Source organism: Cebidichthys violaceus, unplaced genomic scaffold (genome assembly GCF_023349555.1).
Source record: "Cebidichthys violaceus isolate CVI_PGR_0920_01 unplaced genomic scaffold, fCebVio1.0.p SCAF_8, whole genome shotgun sequence".
Lineage (NCBI taxonomy): Eukaryota > Metazoa > Chordata > Actinopteri > Perciformes > Stichaeidae > Cebidichthys > Cebidichthys violaceus.
The window spans coordinates 11,184,590-11,209,289 of NW_027176964.1; the positions used below are offsets into that span (position 1 = coordinate 11,184,590).

The window sequence follows — 24,700 nt, forward strand, 5'->3', positions numbered from 1 at the left end:
AGTCTAAGGGTCCATTGGAGGGTCTTCCTGATGAATTAAAAGGCTAAAAAGACAAAGCAGGTGTCTTGCAGGAGAGTGATGTTGACCTGAGATTTTCAAAACCCGACAACCCAAACTATTTTAGTTCAATTCTATTTTGATAGTCAAAAAATATTTTCGTCTTTTTTTAAAGCAGAAATTGCAATTAACTGCAGTCCTAGTTTCATTTAAATAACTCTGCAAAGAGGGCAAATAATTTATAATAATTACAAAATAGACTAGTATAAAGTCCAAAATATCAATACCAATTTGTTTTACCTTCTTTCTAATCCAATTAATCATCTTGTGAGCCCTCAGATTTATGTTGTGGCCATTTGAAGAGGCCCAATCCACAGGTTGGTAACCACTGGAGTAAACTAAAGTAGTCGAACACCTGCTCCACCTTCACCAGCTGCAACAGTCAAATGCTGCTTATGCATTGATGCATCAGTATTAATAATCAAATAATGTCATATATAACACAATTTATCTGCATAACGGGTACTTTTCTTTGGATAAAGTGCCTTTTGTTGGTTGTTATTGATGCCTCTGTACCTTTGCTTGAGTAAGATTTTGAATGGAATCATTTTACTTGTTATGAAATATTTCTACATCCATTGTTGTATTTGTACTTTAACTAATGTGAAGGACCTGAATACCAGCATTGTTAACTGTTAATAAAAGATCTAACAGAGAACACGTACATATAAGATAATACAATATAAATGTTCTCTATAAATTCTTCAACCGAGTAAGCCATATTAATTTTTTTTTTTTAATTACCTTTGGGAAAATAGGCCATTTAATAAATTCAGAATGTGGTTTATCCTCGATAGACATAGAAGTTTCCATGTCAGGAACTTCAACGTACAACTTTTAATTATGTATTATCATGAAACACTTTGAATCAGTTACTACTAATCTATATGTAAGGAGCCAATTAAGTAAAAGAATATATCATCATATCTAGTCATATTTGTGGAGGTGCAACAAAGACTGGTGATTAATGCAGAGTCTCCGGGGACAATGGGTTTTCTGCAATCCCTCTGCCCACCACACGGGGGCAGGCGTGTATTTAAAAACAAAATATAAAGAAAAAAACGTCATTGGGCAGAACTGTATACGTCGACCAATGGGAACCGTTTGCGTCTGAACCGTTACTTCCGGGTGTCTTCAATGAAAAAATCCTTTTGCATCTGATCCTTTTTTTTGTATACTCTAAAGAAAGCTAAAAAAGCTACGTGGTCAATTGGAAAATGAACAGAATATTTGGACGCGGAAAGCCGAAAGCGCCTCCTCCGAATCTGTCTGACTGTATCGGCAACGTGAGTACCATCAGGCTGAGATGTATTGTTGTTTATGTCGTGTGACTTAACGGTAACGGGTAACGGTACCGTTACAAAGCTAACATAGCCACAACACCAGCACACAGTGCTAGCTGGCTAACATGCTACAACTACTAAGCACCTTCTAATACTAGCAAACATAAACACCACCTCTCTCGTGTGTCTTTTCCTCCTGGTTTGGACCGTGAAACAGAGATGAAGCGTTATTTATTAATCATAATCCGTTCAGACTCTGTGGAGATATGAATGTCAAGTCAGCTGTCAAACTGTCTTGCCTGCACTTTTAGGTTTTTAAGGAGTATAACATCAGTGGGCTGTGTGATTTCAACGTAACTGACATAGAGAAACATGCATTGAACATATGGGTCTGAACATACATTGGACTTGTATTGTTGGCTTTGACTATATAAAACCCTTTGAAAGGTCTCCTTAATCATATCAAGAGGATATTGAGCTGGGGAACATAGATCTACTGTTTGGTCTGCCAGGAAGCTAAAAAAAGATCCTTACTCCTCTAACTATTCTCCTCCTTACTCAGGTTGATGCGAGATCAGAGTCCATCGAGAAGAAGATCGGCAGACTAGACGCTGAACTTGTGAAGTACAAGGATCAGATGAAGAAGATGAGGGACGGGCCCTCGAAGGTAAACACACTCACAACACAATCAGCTGTAAGGAATTGTGAAGGTTGCGAGATTGTTTTGGAGAATATAGAAAAACACCCATTTTATTTATTCCCCGTTTGAATGCAGAACATGGTGAAACAGAAGGCGATGAGAGTCCTCAAGCAAAAGAGAATGTGAGTCCTACAATACACACTTTTTACTCTTTGTTATGTTTTAATACAGAGTCTGACCTGTATGTTAATCTGGCTGATACTATTGACTAATTTAAACATTTCACAGAAGGTATATGTTGGCCAATATGTATTGTGTCATTTTAATTCAGATTCCCAGGTATGTTAATAGTATGGTTATTTAGAAACTGTGTCACCGTTACATAGCTCATCAATTAAAGAGCACAAACAGATTGATTTTCCTTATTAGCCGATAAAATGTCATCAGACTTTTTTTAAATGCTCAAATATCAACCTATATCAGTCTCAAGTATCCAGTATTGGTAGCATAGTAATTAGATCTGAGCCTTTAATAAAGATGATGATGTGCACAATACATTGTTTTAAAACCAACTGCATTTTATTTTACACAGGTATGAAGGTCAAAGAGAGCAGCTGGCTCAGCAGTCCTTTAACATGGAGCAGGCAAACTACACGATCCAGACACTAAAGGACACCAAAACCACAGTAAGAGCCACACCACTTCATGAAACACTCAGTAGTTAGGGTTGATGTTAGTTAGTTTTTGTTTTGTTTTTCAAAACTACAGCTTTTAGTTATGCTGTAAATGTATGCATGCTAAATATACCTAAAATATACCCCAAATTAAAGGTATAATATGTCACTTTTGTTGGTCGCTGTTTGTACACACAGCATTCAAATTTAGCCACTCCTTCTTGGTTCCACAAGCAAGCGAGAGCAGCGATGGTCGAGCGAGCTATAGAGTGAATGAGGAGAGAGAGCGACGTTAACGAAGCAGTGAATCAGAGAAATCAAACATTATTTCTGATTGTTTCACTTACTTCTAGTGAATCATAAGATGATTGAGAGGGATTATTTTTGTATGATTTTACACATTGTTTTTTTAGAATATTCCTGCACATTAAAGATTCATGTTTTTATTTTATTTTTCTACTAAGAACACCTGAACATAATGGTCTCCAGATCCTCATCAGCATGTGTCTCTTACATTGTGCGGCAGCTGGATTCTCACAATGTCACAAGATCACAGTAGAGTTGCAGAATCTCTTATCACACAAAAATCCATCTTTGTCAGGCTTCAAGTAATGTGTTTGTGTCCGGTAAGCCAGAGCACGGACCAATCAGCGTCCTGTGAGGAGCTACTGGCTGTTACGTGCAATAGCATCAGTTATATCAGACGTTTTTCCTTAGTTGAAAGAAGGGCAAAGAATGACACTGAGGGCTTTCTTCGATGGAAAACATGTTTTTCTCCCGACTCGCGACAGTAAAGAGTTTGATTGACAGATGGTTCATCCCATCTCATCGTTTTTGGCCTTATCCAAACAGTTTCTAACGACGGCTTCTCATAAGGTTCAGTGTTATAAAACATCTGGCGGGTCAGGTTAATGTGTCTGTACCTGAATAAAGACACAGAACTGATTATTTTTCCAGTGCTGATAGAGTCCTTGTTACCAGTGACTAAATATAACTTGTGCAATTTATTTTCTGTTCCCAGGTGGAGGCCATGAAGATCGGTGCAAAGGAAATGAAAAGAGCATATAAGGACGTCAAACTTGATCAGATTGACGTATGTTTGACGAGTTATTATTTATTGTGAATGCTACATACCAAATGGTAAATCATTCTAACACAGAATTAAAAAAAGAAGCAGATGTATTTGCATCTTCCTGCTGGTCTTGAGTAAAAATCAATATTCCAGTTGTTCCTGTCAGAGATGTCGGACGTATAAAGTGATCGCATGTATTTTGAATTTTTAGGATTTACAGGACCAACTGGAGGACATGATGGAGGACGCAGGCGAGGTGCAAGAGGCCTTGAGCCGCAGCTACGGCACTCCAGAGATAGATGAGGACGATCTGGAAGCAGGTATACCCGACTGCCTCTGACATCTATATTCTGCTATTAGTGTCTGCGCAGACTCCTTCATCTATAGAGCAACTTCAAATGTATTTAAACCACCGACATTTAATACAACAGAAAGTAGTGCAAATATAAAGCTCTCAAGCAGTGAGACCATTCAGTGAGAGAGAAGAATCCTTGTGGTATTCTTTTAGTTCCTAAAAGCGGCTCACGCCATTCTGATGCCAAAATATTGGATTGAAAATACTTTTGGTCAAATTTGTAATTAAACAGTCAAGTGCAAATATGAAAAGAATTGTAACAAAGACGAATGATAGTCAATTATAATCGGTGAAAAAAGCTCCAGTGTGTCCTGTACTCCAGTGACGGTGTGACTGTGCTTTCAGAGCTGGACGCTCTGGGTGATGAGCTGCTGCTGGACGATGACAGCTCCTACCTGGATGAGGCCTCGGCTGCCCCGTCCATCCCTGAGGGAATCCCCAGTGACAGCAAGACAAACAAGGTAACACAGCGGTCACAGATTGGGAACTTACGGCATTGAAAGAACATGGAAGTGTTTGTGTGTGTGTGTGTGTGTGTGTGTGTGTTTAGAGGTCTGTCTTGCATGTGAAGGCCGTCATTTAAGCGTTTTCTTTACATTCTTCTTTTTGTTTTTCAGGACGGCGTTTTGGTGGATGAGTTCGGTCTGCCCCAGATTCCTGCCTCATAAACAAGGAGCGGACTAAAACAACTGCACTTCAACTGAAAACACTTTTATATGTAGAGTAACATTTATACATGCAAAACATTTGACCTGAGAACACTAGGATTTTGGAAGCTGTCCTGGTGTTGGGTTGTGTACTGTTACCACTACCGTGCTAGCATGTGGCCTTGTAACATACTGAACCTTTTTTAAAAACACTATTCCCTTTGTCCTCCTGTCTAACACTTGTCTCGTCCACCACCAGTATTACTAAGTTTATTTTGTATTTGTCTTACTTCTGTTCTAGTTTTGTGTGTTGATCAGTCTTTACCATTTTGGGGAGATGATTCCCTTAGAGCCTGTTCAAATAAATGTCTGCAAGTTATTTGAAACATGCAAAATAAATTATGTGGTTTAATTTAATCTTGAATGTTATTTTTTTGTAACTGTTCAACCAGTACCAGATCACCTGACATGGAGATGTGGGCCGGTATTGAGCCACACACGAGAAGAGAAGATTGACAGCATTCTGATAAGTGTCCATTTAATATGAGGCTACAGCCAGAAGACGCTTAGCTCAGCATAAAGGCCAGAGACGGCTATGCTGTGGCTGATTGTAACAAAATCAACACATTATTATAGAATCACTTCAACATATTTAAACACATCTTTGCCTCTAACCCCAACCCAAGACAGTACAGTACAGCTTGATGTTTTCAACTTAACACAAGTATATCATGTCTTAATACATAAAACAAGAAGTACATTAGAAAGTGGATTTCAGTCTGTGGTGAATCCTCCAGTAGAGCATAAACTATTGGCTCACACGTCCAGTCTTGGAGGCGATCCTCAGTCTGTCCTGCATCCACTGCACAATCTTGTTGTGTTTGGGTGTTTTGGGTTTTTCTTAAGACGGAAGAAGATAAACGTTTAATACCATTTGAATACAAAAGACCCATTTAAAACACATGGTAAATGTAGAGGAATGGCAGGAACATGAGACAGACCTTTAGACGTGTGGTCCCGCGCAGCAAAGAGGAGATGGGTGGAGCTGTTTGTGCGGATGTTTTCTATGACGGGATCACTGTCCAATGTTTCCTCTCCAACCCAGTTGTTGTGCTGAGTTTCTTTCCTTCCGACTGACTCCAGGCCAGAGGCCAGGCTCTCTGGGTCGGCTTCGTCTCCCACCGTTGGCAGACGGCAGAGCTCGGCCTCCTCTCGCCTCCTCTCGTGCTCTTTCTCCAGAGCACTCAAAGTATCTCCAGGCCCTTCGGCCTCCTCCACCATTATCACCTCACTCCACTGAAGCCGCTCTTTCTGTAGCTGGTTTTGTTTAATTTTCTCCAGGCCCTCCTGCCACATCTCTTCCTTCTCTCCTCGCTGTCTCCTCCGACTCTCCATCGCTTTCTCTCTCTCCTCTCTGTCCCTCTTACACTTCTCCGTGGTCTCCAGAGCAACTCTTTGCCTGCGCTCCATCTCCATTGTTCTGAGCTCTGTATACATTTGTCCTACGACCTCCGTCCTTCTCTCCTCCGGGGACAGTTTCATCAGGCCTTTCGCAAGCTCCAATTCAGCAAATACGTTTTTACTTGTCTCGTTGATCGTTGTGCTCTTTCTCTATTTGTGTATAGGTTAGTATACTGTAATGCTTTCACTTCAGCAGCTTTGTGGTAATGAGCAGATAGGAGAGTTCTCTGTGACAGAATTGCGGTTATGACATCAGTTGACATTCTGCAGTTGGAACATTCTAATGTGTCCATAGAATCCTATGAATGTTCTAGATACAGAGATACACGAACTACTGTATGTAGTCCAGCCTCAAGTGGCATCACTTTGCTCCAGCTTGACATATCTGTCTATCTATAGTGAAGGCATGGACGGATTATGAGACATGCAAAAGGCCCTATTTTAAGTCTTAATGCATCTTTTTGTGGTTGTGTGTCTCTTTATGGTTGTTTATTGTGACTCTGTGGTCACTTTGTCTATTTGTGGTGACTGTGTGTCTCTTTGTGGTTGTTTTGTGTCTTTTCGTGGTGACTTAGAAAAAACAATGTGACATATTTGTTAAAATAAGAGAAATAGTAATGAGCTGCTCAATTGATTTAACTGATTCAATTATTTTAGTTAAAATACGTTCTGTTGTTGAATTCAATAGACATTTAAACAAACAAAAAAAGTTAAATTAATGAAATAATTAGTCAAATGAATTATGAAAGAATTATGAAATTATAAAAAAAAAAATGTACATATCAGTTAGTAAAACACACAAACAAACTACATGTAACTATCCTATTTTGGTCCTGTTTCAAAGTAATTTAATTATTTATTTTGCAGTGTGGTCTAGAATGAACGATACAGTGTTCAGGATGCACTGAAGATCATCCAAACCAAAGAAACTTTTGTCTCGTAAAACAAATCTGAAAAATAATTTTTGGTTAAATCTAACCATAAAAGTTATCATTTTGATATGTGTTGGGGTAGCAATTAGCTCAAGGAAACATCGACATGCGACTACCGGAGCCGGGGATCGAACCGTCAACCCTCTGATTGAAGGATGACCCTGCTCTCCACTTAGTCACCGTTGCCAAGAACATCTATAAGTCAATGCTACTAGGGGGTAGTATTTAAAAATATTTGCAGAAATGTGCTCCATTTAGTCTGTTTTATATCCCCTATAATGTTTCTTTAAGGAAAGATGGGTTATTATGGGTTTTAAAGGGACGTTAACTAAGCATCTCTGACAAACATTTTATAACATCCCTCCAGAAGTTTTGAATCTTTGCACATTCCCATAGACAGCAAAGTATCTTTCTTGTACATGCATCTGGTATATTACCAGACATATGATGATATTTGACATGAGTAATTTACATTCTTTTTAAAAGTTAAAATAATTTAACTCCAGAGTATAAATACTTCTCATGGGGTATAAGAGGTTAGTTACTCAGGTATTACTGATTATTTATAGTCATAAGAAACCCATTTGAAGCATTTGGCAGCAAGGCCGAGATTTTCCTTGTGGCACTGGCACCGCAGTGGCTAGTCTGTGGCAAGCGTCAGTCAGGCATCAGTCAAGCGTCAGGACTGTGGCAAGCGAGCAGCACTCGTCAAGATGCTGCCGAGCTGAGCGGGCGGAGCCACATTTTCTGAGAAGACCCATTGTTGTTACGATTGGTCAGCTGACGTAAATCAGTTTTATCATCATAGTATGGATTTTAGTTGAGTCACTTGAGCCACCCGTTCTCTGTATACGTCCTTAGAGTAACCGCGTTGTAGTTTTTTGTTTCTCATTCATTTTTATTTAAGTACGATTTTGCTGGTTTAGAAACAAAAGGGAACATAATACACTCTTTCCAAATTATTACTTGTATAGTCATTTGCAACAATCGGCTAAAATAATGAAAATAAATCATCCGTTTTATTATCATTTAAAAGTATATATATACAAATGTTTTAAAATTAAAACCCATAAAAAGTCCAATCCAAAAATACATGTCTGAATATTCACTCTTCCTCTGCATATATGTAGGTGTCAGTGGGTGCAGCTGCCAGTGACAATAGTAGTCAAAGGAGTGCCGCCACTAGTCAGAGGAGTGCCACCACTAGTCAGGGGAGTGCCACCTCTAGTCAGAGTAGTGCCACCACTAGTCACAGGAGTGCCACCACTAGTCAGGGGAGTGCCACCTCTAGTCAGAGTAGTGCCACCACTAGTCAGAGGAGTGCCACCACTAGTCAGAGTAGTGCCACCACTAGTCAGAGGAGTGCCACCTCTAGTCAGGGGAGTGCCACCTCTAGTCAGAGGAGTGCCACCACTAGTCAGAGTAGTGCCACCTCTAGTCAGAGGAGTGCCACCACTAGTCAGAGGAGTGCCACCACTAGTCAGGGGAGTGCCACCACTAGTCAGAGGAGTGCCACCACTAGTCAGAGTAGTGCCACCACTAGTCAGAGGAGTGCCACCTCTAGTCAGGGGAGTGCCACCACTAGTCAGAGTAGTGCCACCACTAGTCAGAGGAGTGCCACCACTAGTCAGAGTAGTGCCACCACTAGTCACAGGAGTGCCACGACTAGTCAGAGGAGTGCCACCACTAGTCAGAGGAGTGCCACCACTAGTCAGAGTAGTGCCACCTCTAGTCAGAGGAGTGCCACCACTAGTCAGAGGAGTGCCACCTCTAGTCAGGGGAGTGCCACCACTAGTCAGAGTAGTGCCACCACTAGTCAGAGGAGTGCCACCACTAGTCAGAGTAGTGCCACCTCTAGTCAGAGGAGTGCCACCACTAGTCAGAGTAGTGCCACCACTAGTCACAGGAGTGCCACCACTAGTCAGAGGAGTGCCACCTCTAGTCAGGGGAGTGCCACCACTAGTCAGAGTAGTGCCACCTCTAGTCAGAGGAGTGCCACCACTAGTCAGAGGAGTGCCACTACTAGTCAGAGTTGTGCCACCTCTAGTCAGAGGAGTGCCACCACTAGTCAGAGGAGTGCCACCTCTAGTCAGGGGAGTGCCACCACTAGTCAGAGGCGTGCCACCACTAGTCAGAGTAGTGCCACCTCTAGTCAGAGGAGTGCCACCACTAGTCAGAGTAGTGCCACCACTAGTCACAGGAGTGCCACCTCTAGTCAGAGTAGTGCCACCACTAGTCACAGGAGTGCCACCACTAGTCAGAGGAGTGCCACCTCTAGTCAGGGGAGTGCCACCACTAGTCAGAGTAGTGCCACCACTAGTCACAGGAGTGCCACCTCTAGTCAGGGGAGTGCCACCACTAGTCAGAGGAGTGCCACCTCTAGTCAGAGTAGTGCCACCACTAGTCAGAGGAGTGCCACCTCTAGTCAGAGTAGTGCCACCACTAGTCAGAGAAGTGCCACTAGTCAGAGGAGTGCCACCTCTAGTCAGAGTAGTGCCACCACTAGTCAGAGGAGTGCCACCTCTAGTCAGGGGAGTGCCACCACTAGTCAGAGGAGTGCCACCACTAGTCAGAGTAGTGCCACCTCTAGTCAGAGTAGTGCCACCACTAGTCAGAGTAGTGCCACCACTAGTCAGAGGAGTGACACCACTAGTCAGAGGAGTGCCACCTCTAGTCAGAGTAGTGCCACCACTAGTCAGAGGAGTGCCACCACTAGTCAGAGTAGTGCCACCTCTAGTCAGAGGAGTGCCACCACTAGTCAGAGGAGTGCCACCACTAGTCACAGGAGTGCCACCACTAGTCAGAGGAGTGCCACCTCTAGTCAGAGGAGTGTCACCACTAGTCAGAGTAGTGCCACCTCTAGTCAGAGTAGTGCCACCACTTGTCAGAGTAGTGCCACCACTGGTCAGGGGAGTGCCACCACTGGTCAGGGGAGCGTGCCCCCCTGGTCCATGTACATTTTGATAGTCTGTTTTATGGTTTATTTGTTTTTTCTTTTGAAGAGCGACACAAAGCAAGACAGGTAGTCCGGAAGTAAAAAAATGTCAAAAATAAAAGTCAAGGCAGTAGAATGACCGTATGCAAGAAAATTGTTAGTCTATGATGCAAGCACATACCAGGCTAACATTAGAAGAAAAATAAATTAACATAAATAATTAAACGTGGTTTGATGGGAGTATGTTAACAACATAGTTGACTACATGCGATTTAATATTAATGTATCCATGTACACAGCAATAATCAAGTTTTTGATTAATCTGTGGATTGTTTGATGCAATACAGTTTGTAATATAGTTTAATCAAAGTCATTTTTGTGTGTCTCCTATTGTAACAACAATGGGTGTTCTCAGGAAATGTGGCTCCGCCCGCTTCTTGATTAGTGCCGAACGAGTGCCGCTGCTGTGACACCTGACTGACGCTGACGCTTGCCACTGTCAGTAGTCGCACTCACTGTCTCTTGCATTTGGTCTTTGGTGAGTATACTTAAAAGTTCGACTCTAGTGGGACTCAAACCCACAACCTTTAAATGACTACTCATTTTGTATGCTAGAAGTCCAATGCGCTATCCATTGCGGCGCTCCGAAGATGTAGCCCATTGGTCTATGTAACAGACCACGATTAGCCTGAAGTGCGCCCTAATTGCGCGGTTTCGAGTCCCGCTCGGGCCTGTTTTGACTCGTCGTGATCATCTAGAAATATGTACGTCAGCATCTAAAATAAACATAGCAGGCCTATGTTAATGCATTGGTGGAAAGGTGATTACATTTTCTTTTATTAATCTGAATCTTCAAGTAACTAAAGATATCAAATGTAGTGGAGTAAAAAGTACAATATTTGCCTTTAAGGTGCAGTGGACTAGAAGTATAAAGTGAAATGAAATGTAAATACACAAGTAAAGAACAAGTATTTCAAAATTGTACTTAAGTAGAGTACTTGAGTAAATTTAATTAGTTACTGTCCACCACTGTTTAATTAAGAAGCCTGCAGACTAAAAACCTTATGTGATGATGAAGCAAACAATGAATGTGACAAATAGGAGGATTATTATTATTTATCAACATAGTTTGGAGTTCAGATAATCCTCTCTTGGGTAGATATTAAAAGTTGTAATTTTTTTGAGTGAAGTTGTTGTAATAACTAAATAATACTAATAATAAATAGGAAGAAGTTATCAACACAGATAAGTCAGTTTTATATTTTTTATTACAGAAAAACAAAAATGACAATAATAATAAAGTGTAACATAAAGGACTTAAGGTATAAATAAACTAAAAGTAAAAATGTAATGTAATGAAAGTGCAACATAAATAAAGTGAAGAAATCAAGTAATCAAAATCAACAATTTAAATAATCGATAATACAGTAAAAAATAAAACATATTCTGTGTACATAAAGCTTATGAGCATTGGAAAACTGGTGTGAGATCATTGATCAGGTGACAAGACCGTTAAAGTGAAGAGACAAGATGGTCCCAGATCAGATATCCAACAATATTTTACACATGCAGCCTTAAAACAGTGACCGTTGTAAAGCCAAACTCTGTAACAGTGCAAAGAACTTGAAAACATACACTGGAGATGCTGGAGGGTTTTCATCTCAACCCCGCTTCTTCAGCATAGCCCTCCATTCTTCAAATGAGTGTCAGAATCTGGACAGTACCAGTTCCCAAAGTACTGAAGGTGTGATGCTGTCTTTCTGTCTTTGTTGCACTTTCTGCAAAGGATCACGTCCGTCTTCTTCACCTACTTTCTCTTGACGGTTCCACTTTGCTCCATCTCCTCTTTTGTTCCCTGTACTGTTGAGTACCGTAAGGAACCGCTTGGCTGGATGTGTGAGTGGAAGGTGGCACAGAAGGTAAACTGGGGTTGGGGGAGTTAAAAAACATCACCTGTGAGGGTCCAGCCACTATAGGAAGCCCCAGAGATGGAAGAGAAGGGGAAGGAGACGGGCGGTCCTCTTCTTGAGCTTTTAACACATTGCATTTTCACAAGCATATCTGAGCATATCTTCATGTCAACATGAACAAGTGAAAGAAGGCTCTCTCTATAACCAGTGTTTGTTTGTCACCACGGCGGACCCTTCATATCTACGTATCAATGTAGATGTGAAGGGCTCATTGTAAGAGAAGGAAAACACTCATACAATAATAACTAAGTGATAGTACACTCATGAAAACATAGTTATGAATGTTGTATTTCATTTCTACTAATATATCCCACATAATGCGACACACATTGTAAGCAATGCAGAAAACATGCTGTGCATAAAGTATGAGTGTATGAAGCATGCTCACAGTGTAACCATTGTGTGAGCAATCAGCTGATCAAGGTCGTTTCATCTTTAACTGTCAGGTATCACAAAACGACAGACAAGAACCCAATAGCACGACACAGAAAACAGTTCAGGTGTAGAAACCGGGTTTAATAACCAGCAGATGTCAAACCAGGTAGTAACCCGCGTGGCAAACAAATCCAGTGGGAGCAGGCAAAAGAGAAGGTCCAAAGTCCAAAAAGGCAGGTCAATACACGGATAATCAGGATCAGAATCGGAATGACAGGTTGCTGGATAGCAAGGGAAACACACTAGACAATCTGGCAGAGAACTGAGGGAAATGGGCCGGTACATATACACTGAGGGGCTAATTGCTGATGAGGAGCAGGTGAGTATGGAGGTGGGGCAGGCCAGGTGAAATGAAATCAGCAATTAGTGCAGAGCGGGGGGAGTGGCAGATTCTGAAATGACATGAGAGTTAGTGTGGCAAAACAGGAGACAGACAAATGAAAAACTAAAGCCTGGCTGAAGTTGTGACAGAACCTCCCCTTCTAGGGACGGCTCCTGACGTCCCACCGGGCTGGTCAGGATGGTCCCTATGGAAAGCTGAGATGAGGTCAGGGTCCAAGATGTTACGAGCTGGAACCCATGAGCGCTCCTCAGGGCCATAACCCTCCCAATCGACCAGGTATTGAAAACCCCTTCCCCGCGGTCGTGACTTGATGAGACGATGGACAGAGTAAGCAGGACCCCCGTCAATGAGCCGGGGGGGTGGCGGGGGTCTGGAGGAGGGCTGGAGCTGGCTCTCCTTTACGGGTTTGATCTTGGAGACATGAAAGGTGGGATGAATTCTCATGGAGCGAGGAAGGCGGAGACGGACTGCAGCAGGGTTGATGACCTTAGTGATGGAGAACGGGCCCACAAACCTTGGGGCCAACTTCCTAGACTCTACCCGGAGTGGGAGGTCATGTGTGGACAGCCAAACCTTCTGACCAGGAGTGTAGCAGGGTGCAGGGATCCGACGGCGGTTGGCATTTCTCTGGTACCGGTTGGACGAACGCAGGAGAGCAGAACGGGCCCGCCACCAGGTGCGCTGACAGCGCTGGATGAACGCCTGGACAGATGGGACCCTGGCCTCTCGCTCCGGGAACAGTGGAGGTTGATATCCCCGAGAGCACTGGAAAGGAGAAAGCCCTGTTGCTGAGCTTGGAAGCGTATTGTGAGCATACTCCACCCACAGAAGCTGTTTGGACCAGGAGGTCGGTGTCTGGGATGCAATGCAACGCAAGGCAGTCTCCATTTCCTGGTTCATCCGTTCCGTCTGTCCGTTGGATTGAGGATGGAACCCAGAGGATAGGCTGACCGTGGCCCCCAACAGCTGGCAAAACTCTGTCCAGAAACGAGAAGTGAACTGTGGCCCCCGGTCTGAGACAATATCACAGGGGAGGCTGTGCAGACGGAAAACATGATGTAACATAAGTTCAGCTGTTTCTTTGGCAGATGGTAATTTTGGCAACGGAACAAACTGAGCAGACTTAGAAAATCTGTCCACAATAGTCAGAATGGTGGTGCTACCCTCTGAGGGAGGCAGTCCGGTGACAAAGTCAAGTGAGACATGGGACCATGGACGATGAGGAATAGGCAGTGGCTGAAGAAGACCAGAAGGGGCATGGCGAGCAGTCTTATGCTGAGCACAAATCTGGCAAGCGGCGATAAACTCCTTGGTGTCCTCTTCAATGGAAGCCCACCAGAAACGTTGCTTTAGCAGAGCTAGGGTGCGCCTAACCCCTGGGTGACAGGCAAGGCGAGAAGAATGTCCCCACTGGAGGACCTGAGAGCGGAGACTCACAGGCACATACAGACGATCATCAGGGCAGGCACTGGGAGCCGGGTGGTCGGCCTGGGACTGTTTTACCTTGTCCACAATGTCCCAGGTAACCGCGCCGATGACCACCTTAGTGGGGAGGATACTCTCAGGCTGTGTGGGACAGTTGTCTGACTGGAACTGACGGGACAGGGCATCTGGTTTGACGTTCTTTGTACCTGGGCGATAAGACAGGGTAAAATCAAAACGATTAAAGAATAATGCCCATCTGGCCTGACGGGAGTTCAACCGTTTGGCTGACCGGATGTACTCCAGGTTTTTGTGGTCTGTCCACACCACAAACGGATGCTTTGCCCCCTCCAACCAGTGCCTCCACTCCTCGAGAGCCAGTTTGACAGCCAGTAACTCCCGGTTTCCGACGTCGTAATTCCTTTCTGCTGGGGACAACTTGCGGGAGAAAAAAGCACATGGGTGTAACTTTTGGTCCTCAGCTGACCGCTGAGACAGGACTGCCCCCACCCCGGAGTCTGACGCATCCACTTCCACAACAAACTGGTGTTCAGGATCTGGAAAGATGAGAACGGGAGCAGAAGAGAACCGTGATTTTAACTCCTTGAACCTCCTTTCTGCAGCAGGGGACCATTGGAAGGCTATCTTCTGGGAGGTGAGGGCTGTCAGGGGAGCTGCCACAGAACTATAGTTGCGGATAAACCTACGATAGAAATTGGCAAACCCAAGGAACTGTTGAAGCTTCTTCCGAGTGGTGGGAACCGGCCAATCCGCCACCGCTTTAACCTTGGTGGGATCCATATGAATACGTCCAACTGAAATGATGTATCCCAGGAACGACACCTCAGTGGCATGGAACTCAGACTTCTCCACTTTCACAAACAGCTGGTTCTCTAGGAGTCTCTGGAGAACACTGCGGACATGCTGCACATGTTCCCGTTCAGTCTTTAAAAAGATGAGGATATCGTCAAGATATACAAACACAAACACATTGAGAAAATCTCGGAGCACATCGTTCACTAAGGCTTGGAATATTGCAGGAGCATTAGTGAGTCCGAAAGGCATAACCAGGTACTCATAGTGGCCTCTAGGGGTGTTGAACGCCGTCTTCCACTCATCCCCCTCCCGGATGCGAACAAGGTGATAGGCATTCCTGAGATCAAGCTTGGTAAACACAGAAGACCCTTGTAACAGTTCAAATGCAGAAGAGATGAGTGGGAGGGGGTACCGGTTTTTAATGGTGACATCATTCAGACCGCGGTAATCGATGCAGGGTCGGAGGGATTTGTCCTTCTTATCCACAAAGAAAAATCCGGCTCCAGCAGGGGATGAAGAGGGACGGATGATGCCTGCTGCCAGTGAGTTGTTAATGTAGTCGTCCATGGCCTTGGTTTCAGGGGCTGACAGAGAAAAGAGTCTCCCCCTTGGCGGTGATGAGCCAGGGAGGAGGTCAATGGCACAATCGTACGGGCGGTGTGGGGGAAGCGATGTGGCCCGTACTTTGTTGAACACCTCCCTTAAGTCATAGTACTCGGATGGGACACCTGAGAGATCTGGGAGCTCATTAGAGGAAGAGGTGTTGAAGGCAGGTAGCAAAGCAGATTTCAGACAGACCGCATGACAATGTTCACTCCATTGTAGAATGGAACCAGTCCCCCAGTCAATATGTGGATTATGTTTTATTAACCAAGGAAACCCCAGGATGATTGGGTGCTGAGGAGTATTTATCAGGTGAAAGGTAAGTGATTCAGTGTGGTTACCAGATATGCCCAGATGAAGAGGAACAGTGCGGTGGGTTACTGTGCAGAGGAGGCGCCCATCCAGAGCAGTCGCCTTGATAGGCTCGACCAAGGGTTCCTGGTTAATACCCAGTTGCATGGCAAGACCACGATCCAGAAGGTTGGCATCGGCCCCGGAGTCAATGAGGACAGAGACAGCGTGTGATTGTCCATTACAGTTGAGCTGGGCGTGAAGTAGTGGACGAGAGGGCATTTCAGAGTTCATAATATGGCTCACCAGCGCCCTCTGGATTCCTGGTGAGCCCTGTCTTTTACTGGACAGGAAGACACATAATGACCTCCCTGCCCACAGTACATGCAGCAGTTCTCCCTTTGGCGCCGCTGTCGTTCAGCCGCTGACAGCCTGGTCCGGCCAAGTTGCATGGGTTCAACCGGGTCTCCAGAGGCACCGGTGGGAGGAGAAAACATTGAAGTGGGAGGCGACGATGGAGGACGTGGAAGGCTCCGGGGAGTACTGATCAGCGCTCTCTCTCGTCTCCTTTCTTGGAGACGCCCGTCAATGCGGATGGCCGTGGCGACGAGCGTGTCCAAATCAGTCGGAGGATCCCGAGCCGCCAGCTCATCCTTGATGCCATCAGAAAGGCCGTTGTAGAAAGCGTCAGTCAGGGAGGAAGCGTTCCAGTCACTCTCCGCAGCAAGTGTCCGGAACTCAATGGAATAATCAGTCACTCTCCGGTTCCCCTGAACCAGGTTTAACAGTCCACGAGCAGCCTCTCGACCAGGGGTAGCGTGATCGAACACCTTCCGAAGACCCTCAGAGAAGGCAGTCACAGAAGAACAGAAAGCCGACTGCTTCTCCCACTCAGCGGTGCCCCAGTCCCGAGCCCGCCCAGTAAGCTGGGTGATCATGAAAGCCACTCTTGACCTCTCAGTGGGATATGTGAGAGGCTGAAGTTCAAAAGTCAATTTGCACAAAGTCAGAAAAGAGCGGCAGGTACCTGGAGCTCCAGAAAAGCGCTCCAGAGCACTTAAGCGGGGTTCTGGACCCAGAACAGTGGGAACAGAAGGACTGGTGATTGGTTGCGATACGAGCACTGATTGGCCACAGCGGACAATTCTTGGTTGATTTGTGGTTACAGACTGAACGGTGATTGGCTTTCACAACCAAGAATTAGTTCGACTCACGAGCTACTTGCGCCACAGAGCCCGGTGTAACATTGAAATGATGCACTTCCGGAAAAAGTTTGAGCAAAGTAGTATTTGTTTTCTGGACATTAAACGCACTGTCTGAACACCGAAACCGATAACTTTTCACACAGACAATATTAGGTGTTGAAAAATCAAAAATAATTTAGTTTGATGATTACCTGTATGTGTGGACCTTTTTAATAAATCTGCATATATCACTGTCATTACCAATTTCTATTGTAATATTGTGTTTGTATGTAGCATAATGAATCTCTTATCACACAAAAAAAACATCTTTGTCAGGCTTCAAGTAATGTGTTTGCGTCCGGTAAGCCAGAGCACGGACTAATCAGTGTCCTGTGAGGAGCTACTGGCTGTTACGTGCAATAGCATCAGTTATATCAGAAGTATTTCCTTAACTGAAAGAAGAGCAAAGAATTGCACCGAGGGCTTTCTTCGTAGATTAGGTTAGTTACTCAGGTATTGCTTATTATTTATAGTCACAAGAAACCCGTTTGGAGCATTTGGTCTTTGGTCTGTATAGCTAAAAGTCCGACTCTGGTGGGACTTGAACCCACAACCTTTGAATGGCTACTCATTTTGTATGCTAGAAGTCCATCTAATCTGTTCGTCAAACAGATTTTTGTCTAAAAAGGTATGAAAATATTGTTGTGACAGATATGTCACATCAGGCTTTTAACCTTAGAATTATCTCAAAAAAAATAAGGAAAATTGTAATGAGCTGCTCAATTGATTTAGCTGATTCAATTATTTTTATTTAAAATATGTTCTTCTGTTGAATTCAATAGACATTTCAACAACAAAAAAGTCAAATTGATGAAATTATTAGTCAAATGAATTCTGAAAGAATTATGAAAAAAAATGTACATAGTGAAAAAAAACACAAACAAACTAGATTTAACTATCCTATTTTGGTTCTATTTCAAAGTAATTTCATAGACAGCAAAGTATCTTTCTTGCACATGCATCTGGTATATTACCAGACATATGATGACATTTGACATGAGTAATTTATATTCTTATTAAAAGTTCAATTAATTTAACTCCAGAGTACAAATACTTCTCTGGGGTAGATGAAAGTGGTTATTCAGGTATTACTGATTATTTATAGTCACAAGAAATCCGTTTTGAAGCATTTGGTCTTTGGTCTGTATATCTAAAAGTCCGACTCTGGTGGGACTTGAACCCACAACCTTTGAATGGCTACTCATTTTGTATGCTGGAAGTCCATCTAATCTGTTCGTCAAACAGATTTTTGTCTAAAAAGGTATGAAAATATTGTTGTGACAGATATGTCACATCAGGCTTTTAACCTTAGAATTATCTCAGAAAAAAATAATAAGGAAAATTGTAATAAGCTGCTCAATTGATTTAGCTGATTCAATTATTTTTATTTAAAATATGTTCTTCTGTTGAATTCAATAGACATTTCAACAACAAAAAAGTCAAATTGATGAAATTATTAGTCAAATGAATTCTGAAAGAATTATGAAAAAAATGTACATAGTGAAAAAAAACACAAACAAACTAGATTTAACTATCCTATTTTGGTTCTATTTCAAAGTAATTTCATAGACAGCAAAGTATCTTTCTTGCACATGCATCTGGTATATTACCAGACATATGATGACATTTGACATGAGTAATTTATATTCTTATTAAAAGTTCAATTAATTTAACTCCAGAGTACAAATACTTCTCTGGGGTAGATGAAAGTGGTTATTCAGGTATTACTGATTATTTATAGTCACAAGAAATCCGTTTTGAAGCATTTGGTCTTTGGTCTGTATATCTAAAAGTCCGACTCTGGTGGGACTCGAACCCACAACCTTTGAATGACTACTCATTTTATATGCTAGAAGTCCAATGCGCTATCCATTGCGCCACAGAGCCCGGTGAAACATTCAAATAGTGCACATCCGGAAAATCTTTGAGCAAATTAGGATTGTTCTCTGAACATTAAACTCACTGTTTGATCACCGAAACCAATAACTTTTTACACAGACCACAATGTTAGGTGTTGAACAAGACGGATGTCGTGAAAAATCATATATATATAAAGTATTAACAATATATATATTAAGACCAACGTTAGAAGAACTGTTTCCGGTCTGTTCCGGAAGTAGTTAGTTAGCCATCAGCAACAGTTATAGCCTGATAGCACCAACCGTGTGATTCATGTTGTGATTAAAGGACGATAAAAACCAAAATGTCAGCGCAAACGATAACAGTGACAGTTGCATACGGTAATACGACTTTGCACGATGCTACACGATTGTTGCGAGATGATAAATAACGTTAGATATATAAAGATTGTAAGTTTAAGTAGCTGTGAATTGGTTAGCTAATGTAGCTAGTGTGAAGCTAGCTTTAACTTAGTACAGTTGAATATATTTAATGCCTCGATACGTTTAAAATGACTGAAAAGTTGCCCTCGAATATTTCACTGTCTTTCTTTGTTTCATAACTGCATGACGTGATTTTATTAAGATGTATTTCTTATTATAATATCTTTCTAAATCAATTTTCTTGACACACAAAGGGTTTGGCGAGGGTTAAACTCTAGGCTACTAGTTCTCTTAACGTTACAGACATGTGGTTTCAAAGCATCATTTGAGGGACAATGATACATAATACTGGCTATGCATGAATCCAAATGATTTCTCCCACTCCAGGATCCACTAAGCACAGCATCACATTAACTGGCCAGGATGAAGACAAGGGCCCCATTGTCAAAGACCTCTCTGATGCTCTCACCAAAGCTACTGGAGTTCCTCAAACCTCACAGAAGCTCATCTTCAAAGGTAGGCTGTGGATCTCTTTGTTTGTTTTACATAATATATGTATTATATATTTAGGTCTAACCGTGCCTGATCCATCCTGACATTCCAGGGAAATCACTGAAGGACGTGGAAGAGAGTCTGTCCAGCTATGGCGTTAAAGAGGGCTGCAAACTCATGCTGATTGGAAAACGGGTAAGGCCTTCTTTACATGTGAGATTTATCTGAGGTGTGACTATATATTTAATCAAATACTGCCAACAATCCACAAACAGAACAGTCCTGAGGAAGAAACTGAGCTGAAGAAGCTGAAAGACATTGAGAAGTCTGTGGAACAGACGGCTAAAAAGCTGGAGAAGGTCGACGGGGAGTTGACTGGACTCAAGAATGTAAGCCATCAATTGTGGTTTTTATGATTCATCATTTTCCTGCAGTGGCCTGATCTTCTCCAATATATATTTAGAATTTTTGATTATCACCCATTTTTTCCACAGGGCTTCCTGGCCAAAGACCTGCAGGCAGAGGCTTTGGGTAAACTGGACCACCGAGTGAAAATAGCAGCTGAACAGTTCATGAAGATCCTGGAGCAGATTGATGCCCTGGTAATCTTAATTTTTCATATGCAGTTGCTTTCCTTATTGTCTCCATTATTGATCGCATATCAAAATTAATTTATATTTATTTTTGTTCTGGTGTTTATTTTTATTTTTTTATGTCACAAACCCAGAATTGTTTCTTCTTTTCTACAGACTGTCCCAGACACTTTCAATGACTGCAAACTGAAGAAAAAGGGACTTGTAAAGATTGTGCAGGTAAACCCTTTTTTTTTTTTTTTTTGTCACCAACATGTTTTAATTGAAAATCACTGCATATTTCTAAGTGGGATTATTATCTGTCAACAGGACTTCCTGGCCCAATGTGACAAGATCGAGGCTTGTATATCGGACCACCTATCAAAGATCCAGTCGAAGAATCTTGCCCTGGCGGAGTAGAGCGGGCGGACCAAGTCGCCCGTATCGTGTGCTATACATTGCTCTGTGAGCAACTGCAAAGTGTACAGAAAGCGTCAAGTGTGGATGCGATCCTTGTCTATTTATTGTTGGGTTGATGTGTACGAGAGAGAGTTCTCGTCACAGAGGATCCTGTGAACAGGAGGCTGGATATCGGTGCTGATGCTTGGTACATCTGGGATACATCCTCTGGGTTAAAGAGAGATGAAAGTGCTCCTCAAGACGTAACTACAGTCACTCTGTGAAAGGATCACAGGTGCTTTGATTTGTGAAAAAATGATGTAGATCTCTTTTTAAAGCATCCTAAAATAGTGCTGAATAGAACTGCCATGTTAAAATGAAAACAGTTTCTAAAATCCACTGGTTAATCACCCACAAACTACACAATTACATAGAGAAAACATGTTTGTCCTCATTGTGATGTACTGACTATGGGGTGTTCCATGCAGCAGTTTGTACACACATGGCCAAAATTATGACATTGATAAGCATAAATCTGTTATGCTGACAGTTTATGGTTTTTAAGATTTTCCACTGAATTGTGGAACCTGACTGCAGGGATTTGCTCTTAATTTGGCTGCCAAATCACCAGTGAGGTCAGCCACGGTGAAGGGAAATAAGAATTTTTCAGTTTATCCCAAAAATGTTGGTTGAGGTCATCACCAAAAAACATTTTTTTGCAAGGACCCAGATCTGCACGAATACATTTTCATGCTGGAACAGGAAAGGGTCCTTTGTCAACTATATTCTAATATAACATTTTAATAATTGGAACTAAGGGGACAACCCCAAAACTCGAGCTGAAACAATTTGTTGAACGAAAATAAATTGTCTATTTTGATAATCATGTAAAGGTTGGTCAGAGACTTGCAGCTTTCCGAAGCAATCAGGAAAATGTGATGGGCAACGTTTTATAGACTAAAGGATTAAATGAATCAAGAAAACTGCACACCATTATATATAGAAAAATAAGTAGACAATACTGTCCACAAACCTTTGGTCATATGGTGTGTATTCATTACTCTACACCAAGTTAGCACCTTCTGTTTAATCCAGGGACTGATCCAGTGTACCACGCATCTTTGACGTTAGTGTGAACTGTGGAATTGTCTTTGCTTTCAACCATCACATCTATTTTCCTTTGTTTTAAAATAAAGCCACTGAAAAAATTAATAAAGCATTGATTATTTAGCTAAGACCACACTTTAATCATGAAACTCTTCATTTCCAACAAACAACAAATGATTCAGTAAAAACCAAACAGTCACGACAACAACCTCCTTGTTTCCTTTTATTTCCAGCTTTATCCATCTGGGTCTTTTCATACATCTTAACTAGCTTATACAGACCCTATAGTGTTTATACAGATGTGCAAATGAGCTTTGAAAGAAGGGATGGGGAGATGGAGGAGGGGGGGTGGGGTCCCAGAGGTACAGTATGGTCCCACAAGCAGCTTAAACAAATGACCCTCAGTGAGCTATACCACAGTGAAGACTGCCATGAGCCGAATAACAGCTGTTCTAACTTGAGTGGAAACCCACAATGATACACATGACCTCGATTTAGAGCCGCTTCTGTCACTAATCATCTTTGTCCTTTGCGCCGTGCTTTAGTATGCGCGTGAATGCTACATAGTTGAAGTTGCCCTTCTTGTCGATGGGCGCCTCTCGGAAGAGCTCGTCCACTTCTTCATCCGAAAACCGGTCCCCCATCGTAGTGAGCAGCTCCCGCAGGTGCTCCTCCTGGATTATACCTGTAGGAGGAGTCGATTCATCCGTCATGAGGACTTTTTCATCATTTTTTCTAAATAGATTTTTACATCAGAGGTTGAAATAACAACAGGAATACAGACATTCCTTCAAATATTTTCAAATAAAACAAAACGATATCCTGACAACATTGGGTCTGGATGAGAAACGCCAACACATTTGTGTTGAACAACTTGTGACTCACCTGTGCCCTCCTCGTCAAAGCAGGCAAAAGCGTTGCGGATCACGTCCTCAGGATCTGTGCCATTAAGCTTCTCTCCGAACATGGTCAGAAACATGGTGAAGTTGATCGGGCCCGGCGCTTCGTTCATCATCGTCTCCAGGTACTCATCTGTGGGATTCTTACCTTGGAAATGGTCACAGTCATTAGGATGTATAATATGATGTGTGTATATATATATATATACACACATCATATATGATATATATATATCTCCTTCTTATTGCTGTCTAAACATGTGTAAACACATTGTTATGTTTACCTAATGAGGCCAGCATGTCATGAAGGTCCTCTTTGTCAATAAAACCGTCCCTGTTTTGGTCGATCATGTTGAAGGCCTCCTTGAACTCCTGAATTTGAGACTGGTCAAACATGGCGAACACATTGGATGTGGCCCGCTGAGGACGCTTCTTGGTGTTCTTTCCCTTGGCCCTTTTGCTCGACATGTTGGTGGTCAGTGGCTCCCCCCTCTCCTGTGATACAGATCATATGAAGGCTGTCATCTAAAATCAATATGACTGTTTATACCAAGGTTTCATCATCATAAATCTAATTATGAATGAGCCTGCACTTTTGGCAGGATTGAACTCATGTTCATGTTTCTCTGACACGAGCTTGTGATTCATTTTAAGCCATCATTGAATAGAAAAAAAAAAAGTTTGTGTCAAATCAAGCCCCAGAGTAGAACAGGGCCCAGTTTCCAGATGTGGACCTCTGGACTGGACTTCCGACTGAACAATGGTTGGATGTCAGTTGCTATTTGTCAACTTACTTATATGGCTTTCTGGCTATTTTGTTATTGATAACTGCGTAATGGAAATTTACATTGGTAAGATAACTACAATGTTATTTACTGTCACCTGTCACAAGGTTTGCACACCAAATTATAACAACGTTACCCGACCACACATTAGCCAACGGCAATAGATAGAAACCTATCACAAGTATACATTTTTGCTTTCCAAGGTACTCCAGAAATCCCAGGTAACGTTAGCGTTAAATACACACTACAGTTATTAGTTAGCTACTAGCTAACAGTTAGCCCAACGTTGACCTCATTAACTCACCGACCAGACTAGCTTAAGCGAGCTAACCGACATCAACTCAAAGGAAGAACATTAACTTTACGAGGCCGCTAAAAAATGACATCACCCACCTCAAAAAATAAATAGCGTTTAAACCCAAATGGCTGTAACCGTTACGCACATCTACCAAGAGCATCCACAGCCTGATGAAGACCGACCATTAATGTTTTATTTCCTCTTTACCGAACTGACCAATCACAGCCGAGCTGGGCGGAGCCAACAAACTGGACTGTACCATGTTGTCCTCCTCACCTCTGCTTGTTTTTGTTTTTACACTGGACCAGATGAGATAGTTAAATAGCGATAATAAACCATACTCAAAATCATTTACAGCTTTTATTTTGATACTATATGTATATTTGTTTTAACGACAGATCCTGTAGTTTATATGTTTCACCACTAGGTAGCAGCATTCGCTAATAAACTTCAACGTATATTTTTGCTGTAATTCTCTATCTCAATATTCAATTGTCGTGTAAGTGAGACCAACTAGTGTGAGTGACCTCCACACCACAGAATACCCAGAAACAAGCACATTGGGAAACTGAGCTCTACGTTTAGGGACATAGAGACATCTGAAGCAGTTTGAGGTCACATGTTGGTGAATTGGCAGGGTTTTGGTTCAGACAGGTGACCAGAGGCTTTAGTATCTTTTGCACTTC

The 24,700-nt window shown here is 42.5% G+C and overlaps 3 protein-coding genes and 1 non-coding gene across 5 annotated transcripts; 2 read left to right on the plus strand and 2 right to left on the minus strand.

The window, feature by feature from the left end:
- Positions 1-1,176: 1,176 nt before the first annotated feature.
- chmp5a (charged multivesicular body protein 5a) lies at positions 1,177-5,145 on the plus strand. The gene is made up of 8 exons (XM_068738163.1): positions 1,177-1,343; positions 1,903-2,007; positions 2,116-2,162; positions 2,573-2,666; positions 3,676-3,747; positions 3,938-4,046; positions 4,427-4,542; positions 4,699-5,145. Exons 1-8 carry the CDS (start codon positions 1,275-1,277, stop codon positions 4,747-4,749), a joined length of 663 nt encoding a protein of 220 aa, XP_068594264.1. The 5' UTR covers positions 1,177-1,274; the 3' UTR covers positions 4,750-5,145.
- Positions 5,146-18,975: 13,830 nt separating this feature from the next.
- Positions 18,976-19,067, minus strand: trnar-ucu (transfer RNA arginine (anticodon UCU)). The gene is given in 2 exon segments: positions 18,976-19,011; positions 19,031-19,067. It is a non-coding gene; the product is annotated as a tRNA-Arg (tRNA).
- A 244-nt stretch (positions 19,068-19,311) lies between these two features.
- On the plus strand, positions 19,312-22,169 carry bag1 (BCL2 associated athanogene 1). The gene is made up of 7 exons (XM_068738005.1): positions 19,312-19,420; positions 19,850-19,978; positions 20,067-20,149; positions 20,230-20,343; positions 20,449-20,556; positions 20,704-20,766; positions 20,857-22,169. The coding sequence occupies exons 1-7, from the start codon at positions 19,384-19,386 to the stop codon at positions 20,944-20,946; spliced, it is 624 nt and encodes a 207-aa protein (XP_068594106.1). The 5' UTR covers positions 19,312-19,383; the 3' UTR covers positions 20,947-22,169.
- A 73-nt stretch (positions 22,170-22,242) lies between these two features.
- On the minus strand, positions 22,243-24,219 carry myl12.2 (myosin, light chain 12, genome duplicate 2). 2 transcript variants are annotated; one of them, XM_068738007.1, is made up of 4 exons: positions 24,110-24,219; positions 23,216-23,426; positions 22,918-23,079; positions 22,243-22,717 (listed from the first exon to the last, which is right to left on the minus strand). In XM_068738007.1, the coding sequence occupies exons 2-4, from the start codon at positions 23,397-23,399 to the stop codon at positions 22,545-22,547; spliced, it is 519 nt and encodes a 172-aa protein (XP_068594108.1). In that variant the 5' UTR covers positions 23,400-23,426; positions 24,110-24,219; the 3' UTR covers positions 22,243-22,544. The 2 variants fall into 2 exon arrangements, with proteins under 2 accessions (XP_068594108.1, XP_068594107.1); XM_068738006.1 differs by having other exon boundaries at positions 24,160-24,209.
- Positions 24,220-24,700: the final 481 nt, after the last annotated feature.